Here is a 15,311-nt window from a genome sequence, read left to right as displayed (position 1 = left end):
ATCCTAAGAATTCTTCATTTTCCGTTTTTTAGTTTATAATTTTTTGATAAAAATTGTTCTCAAAATACTTTTTTTGAAAAATTAAATGGTATAACATTATGTGTTTATGTATACTTCTTGTATATTCCAATGTTTGAAGTAATATGATTCAGAAAAGTATGGAATAAAAATTCGGTACTTACGTATTAACGCCACCGCCGCTACAGATTCGGCGGTTTTTAAGTGCCGCTAATCTACACTTAAAATTTTTGCGACAATTCATAAAATAAAACACTTTATTTAAAATCAAAATAGTCAATCGGATTTCGGTGGAAAATGAGCCGATATAGAGTTTAGCATAGATTCAAAACAATCATATCGCCATATGAACTCTGATAAATAAGATTCCAAATGAAATAACATTTCCAAAACGTACGTTTACCAAGATAAAGTTTTATGTTGTGGGAATTGGTACATTTTCGTTTTTTCTGTAAAATATTTCCCTCCTGAAAAAATAAAATTGCATCTTGTTTTGTTTTTGGCAAATCCCAAAGACGAATTTTTTGTAGCACTAAAAATGGCGACAAAAAAGAATTTTTTTTTTTTTTTTGTTTTTGTTTCATCAGCATTCTTTATTTTACGTTTCTTAGTTTCTAAATAATGATTTTTATTGAAACTTGAAATTTTTTGATAAAAATTGTTGTCAAAAACCTTTGTTTACAAAATTAAATTTCTTTAAATTATGAGGCTTATGTATACTTTTTGTTCATTTTAATTTTTGAAGTAATATGATTCTTAAAACTATAGAATGTGAAGTTTAAATGAGCCTTTCATGTTATATCATTAAATTTAGTACAACTATTTCTCGGGCATTAGGTTTTAACTTTTATAAGAATATACATATTTTTTTCTGTTAATGTACAAATATTTTTCCGATGTGTTTTGGATATTCCTTCTCTAATAAAAAGAGATACCATTTTGTTTTCGTTTGCATAAGAAAGAATATCAAGCATTTTTCTTTTTGAAATTTAATTAGCCACAATAAAGAAGGAACGTTGCAATGCTACGTGCTACATTAACGACGTCTCTAGAGTAACTGAATGACTGTTCATATAGAAATCGCAGGTATTAGTCTCATACAACAATGCCCCCTATAGTTCGTTGCGATCGCGAATAGCTGAATTCTAGTTGACGTTTATCATTCAAAATTAAAAAATACTTACCAAGAAAACGATAATAATTTGTTAATAATCAACACAAGGGATACTATTTCAAGTAATTACGATTATTCTTTACTGCTATTTTTCGAATTGTATAAATAGAGAAATATGTACTATTGTGTAGAGAAGAGGAATATTCTATAACTATTACAGTTCTGTACTCATAAATCATATTTATTCATTGGAATGAAGTAAGAAATGTTGAATTCACTTCAATTTGTAATGAATTGAAGACAAAAAAAAATTATTTTACCGTAAAATACACATATGTAACAGCATGCGATCACGAAGTCGGAAGCTATGTTGCTGATAATAGAAAGGTAAAGAAAGATAGAGAAATTGTTCTTCAAATGTTGTGCTCGTTCTGTTTCAGAAAGATTTAATGTTGTGGTTCCTTTTTTCAAGCTTTTCAGCCTTTTCCTTAAGGAAATTTTGCTTTTTATTTGCTGCTAAAAAATGGCGTCCTACTTTGCTAATGATTTTGATAGAACTAAATAAATTAAAAAAAACTGCAAATAACCTATCCGCTAAAGGACGTACTCGAGCTTTGCATAGAACTTAAACTTTAAACATAACATAATAAAAACATAACATAGAATAAAACTTAAAACGGGTTGGTCATATTTCTTACAATGCCAAACATCACAAGACCTATTCGGTCTATTACTAGTTAAAAATATTTTTCAATTTCAGCATTTTTACCCTCAATAAACTGTAAAACCGAGTTAGGGGATGTTATACCATCACACATTCCTAGAATGTTTTTAATAGAATACAAATTAAATTTAAATGCACCAAAGCTAATAACTGAATTGCTTTTGAAAAAGTAGAAAACCGTTTAAAAAATACTACATTTGTTCATTAAACCGTCGCAGTGTTGTTCCTTTTTAAAAAGATAAACAAGAAATAATGAGATAGAATTTCTACTGGTAAACATAAGTACACAAATCTGTTCGGAATAAGAAAAGAATTATATTCCTTCCAAATCCATCTTTCTAGTATGAGTTAGGGGTGAAGGAGGGGAGTACTCTAGATTTTTATCTCGTGAGTTGATAATCTCTAAGAACTATAGTTCATAGGTCACTCTGAGCTTAGAGACACACCGTGTTCCATTCATAACTTAGTTTGTGTGAAACTAAGATAGGAATTGGAACAGAAATTCGAGCAGTTTACAGCAGGAAATAATGCTCAGGATCGGAATTAACTGCTGAAAGAAAAGACAACATTAAATTGAGAACTATATTGGTGACTCAGAATTCCAGGATAATATTATGACTATCATGCTTGAACACCAAAAAAGAAGAATATTAGTCATTTTTATTACTTTATCAGCATTCGTGAATATCCCCGTGTCTGGTAAGCTACATTTATGTTGTAATTTTTTTTAATCTTTTTCGGAAGTCCTCTTCTGATATTAATTCATATTCAATTAATTTCAATTTAAGTGTAAGAATATTTGAAGAAAATTCTTTATTAATTTCAATTCCTTGATGTAGCTCAATTAGATAAGGCCACCTAAGAAATCAAAAGCTATCACTTAAATATTCATGATTCCTGAAAACATTGGGGGGTTTTTTATCACTGAAAATAATGATTCTATATATACCCTGTAGCAAAATTTACAGAGGGAACCTGCAGCATTATCTTCATAAATCCAAATTTGTTAGCGACCTCAACGCAATTAGACAAGGATTATAATTGTATTTATTCAGTATATAAGTATATAAATTCAGTATACATTCAGTATACTCCGGGTATAAATTGAAATTTGCAAATATAAGGTCTTTAAAAGTTAGACAGGAGAACTTTATGATGTTTAAATTGAGATTGAATTTTATACAATGATACTATTATTAAAAAAAATGTGATAAATCCCTATGCAGTTGAACCTGTAATCGAGTAACAAATATATATATATATATCTTCCCTACTACTACTTTAGAAAATGAGGTAGGAGGCAAATTTCAGATATCCATATTGAGACTTTACCACAACTTGCAAAAAAAATTTCCAGCGTTAGCCAAATTAATTTCCATGCTTAACTACTTAATAAGTAACCTATAGGGGTAGTAGTGGGTATTAAAAATTACGGACCTTCCTTCGCACTTAAATAATGAACAATAAAAAAGGATAAGAGGAAAGTAATGAAAGGTTGCAATTAAATTTAAATCTATTCGTTTATTTATAGTTTTGTTATCTGAATATACTTGTTAGCGTTTTGTTATTTTATATCGACTTTTGTTACATAAAGTATTCGGATGTATCGCTTTTTTTCCCTTTCTTTTATTGGTCTCCCGGCATACGGGATATAACGGGAATGCTACTGTATTATTAGATTAATTCGTATTTTCATTCTATTGAAAATTAACGTAGCTCAATTTTAAAATGATATTTGGATGTTGAGGAGTCATAGAGAAAAATATCCATCGATTACAGTATTTAAAATAAATAAAATTCATATAATCGTTATATATAATCGAAATTTCATGTGTTAAAATTCAAAAAATGTTTTACTTTTCATTTTTTAATATCTGAACAACCTCTAGTCTGTGAATTTTGATTCAAATTTTGAATTATTCAACCTCTCTAACTCTTAATAGAATAACTTACAACGTTGTGCATAGTGTTCAAAAGCATTGTTTATTTATTTTATTTTTTAGATTTTTCCTGGGAAGGAACAAGAAAAGTATATAAAATTTAGCGATTATTAACTTTCCTGTTTTAATAAAAATAACGATCACTCAAATTTTAATGCAAAACGTCTTACCGAATTGCTGTGGAAAATGACAGAAAATCATCAAAATACTGATTATTTCAAAATTTTTACAAATGTTGTATTTTACACAATTACTATTGTAAATGTGGACAACATAGCAATAAAAACTGCACTTTAGGAAATTACACTCTATATAAAAGTATTATTTTAGAGGCTAATATTGATTGGTGCGAAAAGTAATTAGGAATATTTTAGTTGACAAAATGAAGAAGGGTTCATTTAATTAATAATGAGTGAAACTTTTTCTTTCTTTAACGATTTCTTATTTTCAGCTTGGCATACTTTCAAATTTTTTTTAATGAAATTTTAGTTCTTGATGTTCCAAATAACCCATAACAGTTTTTAGCTCGATAATTAAATTAAAATAGTTTTGTTTAATCAATTATTTAGGCACATAAATCAAAATAATTAATCGCAAACCAATTTCTATCTAACCACACATAATTTTAAGCTTTACAAGAGCATATATTTTCAATAACGTTGATATCTGATGTCATATCGCTCAATCCTGGGCACTCTAAAAAAATTATTATTATACCTGTTAAACCGTGATATTGTTAAACTTGACACGACAAATAAATTCGTTACCGTGCCTTAAAGAATTTCAAATATGAAATAACTGGTTTCTAGTTGTGAAATATTGTCCTCTATGCTGGGTGCTCTGTCATAATTAGCCTTAATATATATATTTTTAGAATTCTTGTCAAAACGAAAGTCAAAAAATATCTCTTTCGATACGTAAATTAATATTTAAGCACTGAAAAATATGCATACAATCGAAATCAAATTATTCACTGCTGAGAAACACATTGAAACATGTTTGATTGCCTGATGTAACAAAAGGGAGTTGAAAGGTAATTATTGGAAACACCTTTTAAGTTTCCCTAAGCAATTAAACTAGTTTTTATATTTTTTAACCCTGATTTCCCCTTAATAACTCAACTGCTATTTTACAACACTTTCGCCAATACTTTGAGTTCAATTTTGACACGGATTCCTAAAAACATGCATTAAGAGTGTTCTTTATCGAACAACTTGCATACCTACAGGGGGTAAAAAAATCATGAATGGTGCCAATTATCTGGAGAATCTCACATCGAATAAAAATTCTGACATAACGAAATATATATTTATTTATTTCAAATGGCAGAGGTGAATCGACATGTTAAAAAGCAAAAACACAGGAACAAAACACGAAAGTAAAAAGTCAGCGAAATATATATAAACTTAACCATCTGATTTTACACCGGGTTGGGATGGGACTGCTTCAAAATCCTAAATAAGCCCATTGCAAACCGAAATATCACCTGGATAAATCTGCGAAGCAGTCAAATCGGGGTACTTTATTTTTGGAAAAACCAAATCTGCAATAAAAATTTGTGTTTTTTTTTTTTTAACTTCAGAACCAATTATTTATATTGTCGATATATTATAGTACAATGATAGACAATAGACAGAACTATCTCGCTTCTATTAAATAAAACCTAAAAATGCAACACTTGTGCTACCACTTTTTGAAGTCTCTCCTTCCCCCAGGGGAGTGAAATTAGAGGGGATCGTGTTCAGTTTCATTGAATACATCTTTTGAAAATATTTACACATTTTGAAAATATTAACACATGTAGTTTTAGATTTTTGATCCAGCGCATATTTCTCAAGATATTTGTCCGTTTCGATACTTTTCGGACACATTGTTAAAAATATTTAGTATTCAATTATTTTATGGGAACATTGTATCTCATTTTGATATGAAAATGAACAAAAGCTTAAGCTTTATTTAATCCATCATCCAAATCTTCTCCGGAAAAATAATTTGTGTTTAATGCACAAGTTATGATTATTATGCCTAACTTAATTTAACAAGCAAATCTAACTGTTTGGTCTACTCATATTAATTCTGTCTTTCTTTCTTTTTTTCCCTTATCCCAAAACATACAGGTTTATAATTCTTCAGACATGTAAAGCTTGTTGCGAAATCCTATCTTGCTTGCATTAGCTTTGCTGATAAGATTGAGCTGTATTTTAGTTTTTTGCCGACAAAAGACAAAAAAGCTTTTAAAAAAGTTTTAAAGTGGTTTTTGAATTTTGCACTGATTTTCTTGCACTGACGACAGCAAATTTTGAGCTGACGAAGGTGATTGTGACACATTTTAATTATGACATCTTTTTCCCTTGGAGTTTTATTTTTGCCATATTCTTCATTATTTTTCGAAACGTTATAGGTGACTTTAACACTTTGCCCAATTTTTGGTACAATTATACTTAATGTTAATTTTTTCACAGCTCAAACTAGGAATTTTCCTTTGTTCTTCACCACATAAACAGTCCTCTTGTACATAATAGTTTAAATAATGCAATACTATGTTACAAAGCAAAAATCAAAAAAAGTTATAGTTAAAGTTTTGTTTTTCAAATTCGAAAAAGCAATATTTCATCATTCAAAACGTAGCTTTTTCTTACCTTCATGAAGGTTCCGTAAGGTAAAAATTAAAAAAATAATCTTGAAATTAAAAAAATTGGTGCAAAATTAGTGAAAGGAAAAAAAATTACAAATATTTCAAGTGGTGTTAATTGTTTCGTTTTTTTAACAATCTTGAAATTAAAAAAAAATTGCAAAATTAGTGAAAGGAAAAAAAATTACAAATATTTCAAGTGGTGTTAATTGTTTCGTTTTTAAATTTTCGCTTTCGAGTCGGTAAAGATTGAATCTCGGAATCGAAATATTGTCCTATTCAGACACATGGTACCCATTAAGGTACCTCACCAAATGAAGGGTGTCCACAACCTGTAAAAATTAAAGAGTGGCGACGAACTTTTCTCAAGACAGCTTAAATTCTCATAAAATTAACTTCCAATTTACTTTTATAAAACTATACTACAAAGCTATTTATAAAACTTTTATAAAGCATATATTATGTTTTTTTTCACTTTTATTTTTTCCTATTGCGAGTTATTGCGCTACGCTATTTGTCGCCAAGCTTTAGGCCGCTGCAGGGAAAGTTCGCCTATCTTTTCTTCGCTGTTGTACCAGCATAGCCGCTGTCGGCCACTGTTTTGAACACTTATTGTAATCACATGCCATTAAATTTGCTTTTATAACTTAACTTCATCGTTCTTTGTGTGTTTTTGCCTCATATAAGAACATAAACTTTGACGCCATCTAGCGATTTTGGGTTTTGTTTTCGATCATGCATTCTTTGATCAAAATTGTTTTTCTGGGTGTGTACTATCACTTCCTAAAATTTTTCCCAACTTTTTAGAATCACCCTGTATATATATATATATATATATATATATATATATATATATATATATATATATATATATATATATATATATATATATATATATATATATATATATATATATATATATATATATATATATATATATATATATATATATATATATATATATATATATATATATATATATATATATATATATATAGCACCCACCCAGTCTTGAGATCTTTTCTCTGTCACTGTGTGTGTCTATGTCGTTATATGTTTCAGTAAAAATCTTAGATTTGATGTAAGTCGACATTCACGTAATCGGTGATGCTGAATATCAGCAATAATTTTTAAATATTGTTATTCTCCTCTAACATCCGCTGATATTCAGTTGAAATTATTACTCACATACAAAGCAGAAACTTGGTAAATGGATGTGTGTCACATGTTTAAATAATGCTTATCAGGAGAGGTAAAAGATCATTTAATATTAACCTACTGGACTAAAATAATAAATCTCCTTTCACACACTCTTATTGACAACCTATCATTTTTTAATAGCCTTGGATGATACGTCGCACAAACAGAGATTTCCTCTGAAGAGATGCGCCTACCGATAACTTTGCCCGTAGTTTGTTCAGATAACAACTATCAGAAAAGATCCTCCACACTTAGCTAGTGCGAGACTTTTTAAAGATAACACACGAGCGTTTCTAGATCAGACATTTGTCGAATGTCCAATGAAAGTGAAACTATCGCGATCAGCTTTATTTTTATTACCACGTTCTTACTTGCGGACTACCTTTGTAGGCGAAATATTTAAATATTTAATTTGAATTTTTTTTTTAATTTTTATTTACGTATGTATTGCATAATAAAACATGATATTAATGCATTAATACTTAAAAACAATTTTTGTTAAAATCGTAAGAGGGTTAAACGTGGCTAAAAAAACAATTAAAAAAAACGCATGTTACAAATAATAATTTTTTTTGAAAATTTCGTTTGCTTTTAAGTGTTTTTAAATAGCGAAATTAAACTAGACATATTATTATTTTTTAAATAATTTACAGCCAATATCGCAACGCCTTTCGCAAAAACGATCAAAATATATGAATATTTTTAAAATTTTGGTTCGTTGATATAGCTAAAATTCGGTCAGTTAGGGTAGTCTTCTCTTTAGACACCTATACCGAGAACATTTATGCAAAATATTAAGTAAATAGGGTAGACAGATTTTAAAATAACATATTTAAAACTTGTGGAAACAATTAGAAAACACGCTCTGAGACTAAAGGTCGAGTTACGGACAGTGATTTGTGAACTTATGGGGATGTAGTTTTTTAAATTTTCCAAACTTCTATTCTAATTAAGAAGGAAACTGAATTCAAATTGTTTTAGAAACTATTAAAAGTGAATTTTATTATGGAAGAAATTTCATATTTGGTGGTTTAATCATAACTAAATATTATGTATTATTAGTATATTTTCTTACTTCATATTATTATTATATATAATTAGGCATAAATAAATATATTAGTATAATTATATATAATTATAAATATATTATTATAAAATATATATATAATATATATAATAATATATAAATATATTAGCCTAAAATAAATATTAAGGTACCTTAAAATTTACCGTATCAGTTTGTAAAAGATAGATATTGCAATTGAAATTTCGGCACCTCTCCAACAGACTATAAAGTTCGAATTTTATATAGAACTTCTATGCCGAATAAAAATAAAAGTTTCCATCATTTTTTAATCGCTACAAGCAGCTTTTATTGTCATTTTTTTAATAAGAGAGAAATGATTTAATTTGCAAAATAAAACAAATTTTTGAATTTTTTGATAAAAGTCGAAATATTTTAAATTAAAAATCACAATTTTTTTGGCAAAATACATTTTTGAGAAATTTTATGAAATGTTCACAAAAAAATGGGGGGGGGGGAATTTTTACATGAAAACATGAAAAGAATGTTAGAAACATGAAAAGATACATTTTTATACTAAAAAAAAAAGGAAGGTATAAATTAACAAGAGAAATCTCGGATACGAAGAGGTGGCGATTGGGCGAAGGAACAAATACATTTTGTACAAAACATTTCCATGTACAATTCAAAACTGAAATCCTTTACTAGAGTATCCTCGTTTAGATGAATTAAACAAAACTTAATGAAATCAAGGTAACCTGAGAAAGACTTTTTGGCGATACTGAAATCAAACTTTTATCAATGTTATTGCTAACTGAAAATGCAAGAAAATAAAGGAAAATTTTAAGCAATACACATCAAACAAAAAAGTTTTCTTATCTGACAACAATTTCTTCTTAGTAATACTAATGTTAAAATTTAAGACTTTTTTTCAAATAATTACAATGAATTTAATATTAAACTTTTAAAAAATTTAAATGTTTTTTAAAAAAAATAATATTATGTTTAGGTGACTTAGAGCCTGTTCTTCAACGTTGCTGTTTATCTGGAGAGTCATGGGCTCGGAATCACACAACATGCACGGGTCCAAGCGACATGACAAACTTGCAAGCAGCAGACAGGCTGACATGTCTGACCACTCTCTATATATGCTGCATAAGAACTCACAGGAAAACCCACTGCGAAAACGGTAAAAATGCAGCTAAAGCCAAAAGACAATGTCTTGTTTCGCCTGAAGAAGGTGGGGAAACTTATAAGGTATCTATCTCATTTACTTTTCAACTTCCTTTCTTACTGCTACAGAAAAAAGAACAAAAAAAGAAGAAAAAAACATTAATAAACTTCGTAATCTAAAAGTTCAAGCTTAACAGCACATCAATTTAATCTCTAGGCTTGCTACTAAAAGAAACAAAATTATTGGAAAGAGTGACTAAGAAAAATACTCCAGGCACCAGCAAGCTGTTCCGATTGTTCAGCTATGGCCCTCATTCTATGTGGTACCCATTTGGAAAATATAATATGACCAATTTTATTTTGTTGTTATTATTATTATTATTTTATAATTTTCTGGCTCAATCACCGCATTTGGACATACCTAGAGTTAAATACTATAGCATAAATGCATAGTCCGTTTAAGCTTCTCCAACCACCTATAGTGATTGTTCTCAATCACACAATGAGTGCTATTATTAAATAAACCAATACATCTGCGGCGTAACTACCACTACGAAAATTAAACATCAATTCACAGGTATATAAGACATGCTAACTTGATTCAATCACGAGGTACCTTTTGATAGATGAAGGTTAGCATTGTCGATAACTCCGCCCCCCCCCAAATTGGTGACCTCCGGACGTGATTTGAACATGCAGTAACGCCTACTTCGTTGGATGGTCCACATTGAACGGTTGACTTGCTGCTTGTGACTGCGACATTATCCACCTCCTCACGCTGTTGCTGCTCAGTCTCTTCTCGATATGCTCAACGTCAGCCTGCATACACTCGATTGCTAATGACAACACAGGAGCGACTACGACTGTGAAGTTAATACAACTCTCACATTCAGCACTCAAAAACCCGATGACCTTAAAATCAGCTCTCCCGGTCTTTCACAAGTACAACAACTAGTGGTATCCGCTCATCGAATTCTTTCCCTAATAAAATTCTGGTGGGGGAGTACTGTGGCGTAACTACCACTACGAAAATTAAACATCAATTCACTGGTATATAAGACTTACTAACTTGATTCAATCACGAGGTACTTTTTGATTGATGAAGGTTGGCATTGTCTATAACTCCGCCCCCCACACATCAAATATCAAAATAATTTTTTGATACATCAAAATTCGAAATAAAGATTAACTGTACTCTCATTCGGCACTAAAAATGCTGCTGTTGCTCGTGGACAATCCGAAATCATCCAAGATCATCCTGAACCAAGAAATTTTCGCCAGATTAATTTTGCAAATTAGTAATTATTAATTAAGATTTATTTTATAAAGTACTTATAAATCACTTATTATAAAGTACTTATAAAGTACTAATAAAGTACTTTTGATTCATCCATTCAAGTTCAAATACCTTTTTTGAACTTGTTGTGGATGACACTTGATGTTAATACAGTTTTTTTCAAATATTAATTCATTAATTAAATTTAATTAATTAATTTTAGCTTTATATGGGTGAAAAAATTTTAATTATTTAATAAAAAGGGACGAAAATAAAATTTTTCCTTGTTGACTTAAGTATGAATTGACTTTGAAAATTTTTTTTTTAGATATTGCTTGTTTTAATTTTAATTACCGATGTATCTATTTTATTTATGTTTATGGAAACACGTTTCAAAAGTGTAGACAAAATACAGACTAGGTTTAAGATAAGGCTACTATACTAGGTCTAATTCAGGGGCTATAGTTTAAGATAGTTTTTTAAGCTACTAATTCGATGACGTCAACTCAGTAGCGTACGCAGAATTTTTTCAAGGGGGGTGTTCATAATTTTCTGAAGCTACTAAAAGAAATTCGAGTATGTAATAAAGCACTATTATTTCCTTAATTTAGACAGCTAGACAGTTTTGACTTTTTATTTAGACAACATTGTTTAGTTAAATTTTTATTTGATTTTTTAAGTTTAAGAACATAATGTAATATCTTCTCGCATGTAATATCTTCTGAAAAAAGTCCAATGCCATATGGGTGGGAAGTAACACTTGGAGGACCACTTTCACATTCATCAGATTTTGTTATGCTAGAAACGTTTTCTTCAACGGAAGTATCACATTTCTGTACAACAGAAAAACTTACATTGTACTCCGTTTCCCCTTTTATATAATTTTTCACCGCATCTCCAATATTCTCGAATTGTCTCAAAGACGACAGAACGTCTAAGATTCCAGAATCATCGCGTAAAGACCTCGCGAATGACAGCCAGTCTCGAAAACTATCGCGACTGGCAGAACAGAAAGGAACCAGTCCATAACAGTACCACGTGAATTTGGTTTCAAAAGTACAACCCTATTATAGTAAATGTTTTTTTCAGTATTCTGAGAAATACCGTGAGATAAAAAGGTAGGCATAAGGCAAATAAAAATATATAGTCTTAAAAAATAATACCCGCATAATTTCTACTACTAAAATGTTTATTTTTGCCATTTTGTCTGAGCTCAAGGGGGGTGTTCAAACTCCTAAACCCCTCCCTTGGGTACGCCACTGCGTCAACTCACATTGCGTATGCTTACGCGACATTATGTTCAAGTATAAATAATTATTAAAGAGCGTACAGTACGCAAAAAAAAAAATTAATAATAATAATAATTTTTAAGAAAACGGAATACCCTGAATAACTTTCAATCTAATGATTGGATCTTTACGTATGTAGGACTCAATCTTAATGATTTGGGGGGTGGGCTCACATATGCTAATTACTTTTTGCTTATTTCACTACATCTTACGAAGTTATTAAGGGAAATGAAATTTTTTTGATTAAAATTTTAAAAAATTTCGTTTATCAGAAGACAATGCAAAAATTAATTTTAGTAAATATTTATTATTTTTTATTATTTTGTTTAATAATATTCGAAAACATTTTGATTGGTAAGATATAAATTTTTCTCGTCATTTTAAATTATGTATTTCTGTATGGCAAAATGCGAAATTTGTGAGAAATCGGTAGAATAGTTCCCGAGAAATCGAATTTTAAAGAAGCCATATATTTAAAATTCGATTTCTCAGAATATATTCAGCCGATTTCGCTCAAATAATGTATTTTGGCACCTAAAACTGCACACTTTAAAATTACTATTCAAATAACACAATAAACGTTTACATAATAAATAATAAAAATAATAAATGTTCAAAAAAATAATAAATTTTTACCAAAAAATTTTTTTTGTAAACAGAATGTGTGTTTTTGTGTCTGATTTTATAACTTAAAATATCCTCTGCCCTAATTAATAATCATATTTGCTTTTACCCTCTTGAACCTTTAATAATGAGTCCTAGAACGTGAAGATCCGATCATTAGATCAAAAGTTATTCAGTTTCCGATCATTAAATCAAAAATTATAAGTTTCTTTTTTTTTTTTTTTTTGCTCATTGCACAATCAATTCTTCTTCAAACTCGACTTTCATCACAGAGAGAGAAGAGAATAGTCTAAAGTTAAATTTAAAACATTGCCTTTAGTTAAACTGAACAAAAAAATTACTTTTTCGAACGTCTTTCTCGAATGGACTAATTAAATATTTTGAATAATCTTTAGAATCGAGGGCTGAATTTTCTCTATAAAACCACCATGCTAATTTCGGTTCCCAGCGTATAGGAAAAGAATTAACGGTCACCCCCACCACTAGGTGACAAATTATAAGAAATGGCGATTAAAAAAAAATTGCCTGACAATCACCATCAGATCACAAATTTTATCACCGAAAATGCACCCCCAAGTTCATTTTTAAATAATTATGAAATTAGGAATATTTTATAATATTCAAAAAATTACTTTATTTCACGCTTGTTCATTTCATTTTAGAAATGAACTTTTTAATGTTTACCATATTTTGAGAAAGGCTTCAAAAGAAATGCTTTACATTTTTAATGTCAACAAATTTCTTAATCTTTTGAAACTTTCGGGTTTTGAAAAAAGAGACTAAGTTAAATTATATAAAAAACAACGTTTAAAATCACAAATGGTGAAATTTTTATTATTAAGCTTTTCGATTTCACGTGGTGGTTCAGGGGGTAGAGAGCGCTCACCTACCAATGTGGTGTACGGGATTCGAATCCCAGTGACGGTTATTCGTTTAGAATTCCGTACCAGGATCACATCGTGCTAACGTAAAATAGCCTCAGTGGTAGACGGATCATGGGTAAGAGTTCTCTTGTCGTTAAACTAACCGTGAGAGGGTTTAGCAGTTTTCCTCTCCAAGTTACACAATTGCGGGTAAATTCCATCAAAAGGTCCTACACGAAAACATATTTCTCTTAATACTTGATCCAGGAGTTGCTTTGTCTTTTAAATTGGGTTTAAAATTACAAGGCTACGGAGTTGAACATTGGTAGTTGTAAACTCAAAAATGGTGGGTTTCAACAATGGTCATGTAATTTGAAATACGATAAAATGATTCCTCTTCTTCAGTAGATTAAATGGCAAGGATGGTAAAACAGAGATGATTTAATCCTAAAGAGATTACGTCATACTAAAGAGATATATACATATACAGTTAAAGGTAAAACATTTAAATGATAAAAAATTAAAAAAGAAAAAATAATGATTTCCAAAGTTTTGACAAATGTAGTATGGTAACAAGATCATTAACAGTAGATCTTTTATCTTTGATAACGCAGTATTCCTCTCAAAATCCAGGTTAACGCATGAAATACATTTATGAATGATAATTATGTCTCAAATTAAGAACTTCACCGTTAATCAAAAGCAAAACATTACAGAAGGCCATAGGCTCTATTTTTCTTCATCTTATTTCATTCTTCTATTCATAATATTATCACAAATACGAGAGTTGCTATTTATATTTCTGGCCTTGGCAACAGTAAGTGTTGCTAGGCGACCGCAGACGATTTTTATCGAAAGTTTGATATTTTGAAACATAAATTCAGCAGACGATTTACCATTATAGCTTCATTTGTGCTGTTGACAGTAAATTGAAAAGTTCTTCTCTTTCAAAAAATGGAATTGAATCGTGAACATTTTCGTGCCATTATTTTTCATAACTTTCGACATGGATTGTCAAGACAAGAGTGCTTCGATGAACTTAACTCTTTATTCAGCGATAAAGCGCCATCCTACAGCACTGTAAAAAATTGGTATAACGAATTTAGTCGTGGTCGATGTTCGATCCAGGACGAATCCCGTGCAGGTCGTCCAAAATCCGTTGTTGTGCCAGAAAAAATCGATGCTGTGCGTGAACTGATAAAGCAAGATCGTCATGTGACATACCGTGAGATAGAGGCGTCTTTGGACATTAGTATGACTAGCATCAATAAAATATTGCATGAACATTTGAGCGTAAAATTTTTTTTTCGCGTTGGATCCCGCATAATCTGACAAACGCTCAAAAAAAAGGCTCGTGTCGATTGGTGCAAGGAAATGTTGGAAAAATACGTTCAAGGTACATCAAAGGCTGTGTATAACATCTACACAGGTGAC

At 29.9% G+C, this 15,311-nt stretch overlaps 1 protein-coding gene across 2 annotated transcripts in view; it reads left to right on the top strand.

Moving 5' to 3' along the window:
- The first annotated feature begins 2,221 nt into the window (after positions 1–2,221).
- Positions 2,222–15,311, top strand: part of LOC107442863 (uncharacterized) — a 63,539-nt gene continuing 50,449 nt past the window's right edge. For both annotated transcript variants that reach the window (XM_016056527.4, XM_016056537.4), the window contains exons 1-2: positions 2,222–2,555; positions 9,662–9,909. In XM_016056527.4, the coding sequence (XP_015912013.2) occupies positions 2,471–2,555; positions 9,662–9,909 (333 nt within the window). In that variant the 5' untranslated portion in view covers positions 2,222–2,470. The remainder of the gene's footprint in view (positions 2,556–9,661; positions 9,910–15,311) is intronic.

Source organism: Parasteatoda tepidariorum, chromosome 1 (genome assembly GCF_982258835.1).
Source record: "Parasteatoda tepidariorum strain Cologne lab strain chromosome 1, Ptep-v5.0, whole genome shotgun sequence".
NCBI lineage: Eukaryota > Metazoa > Arthropoda > Arachnida > Araneae > Theridiidae > Parasteatoda > Parasteatoda tepidariorum.
The sequence above is the reverse complement of the archived record's forward strand: the minus strand, read 5'-3'. Positions and strand labels throughout refer to the sequence as shown.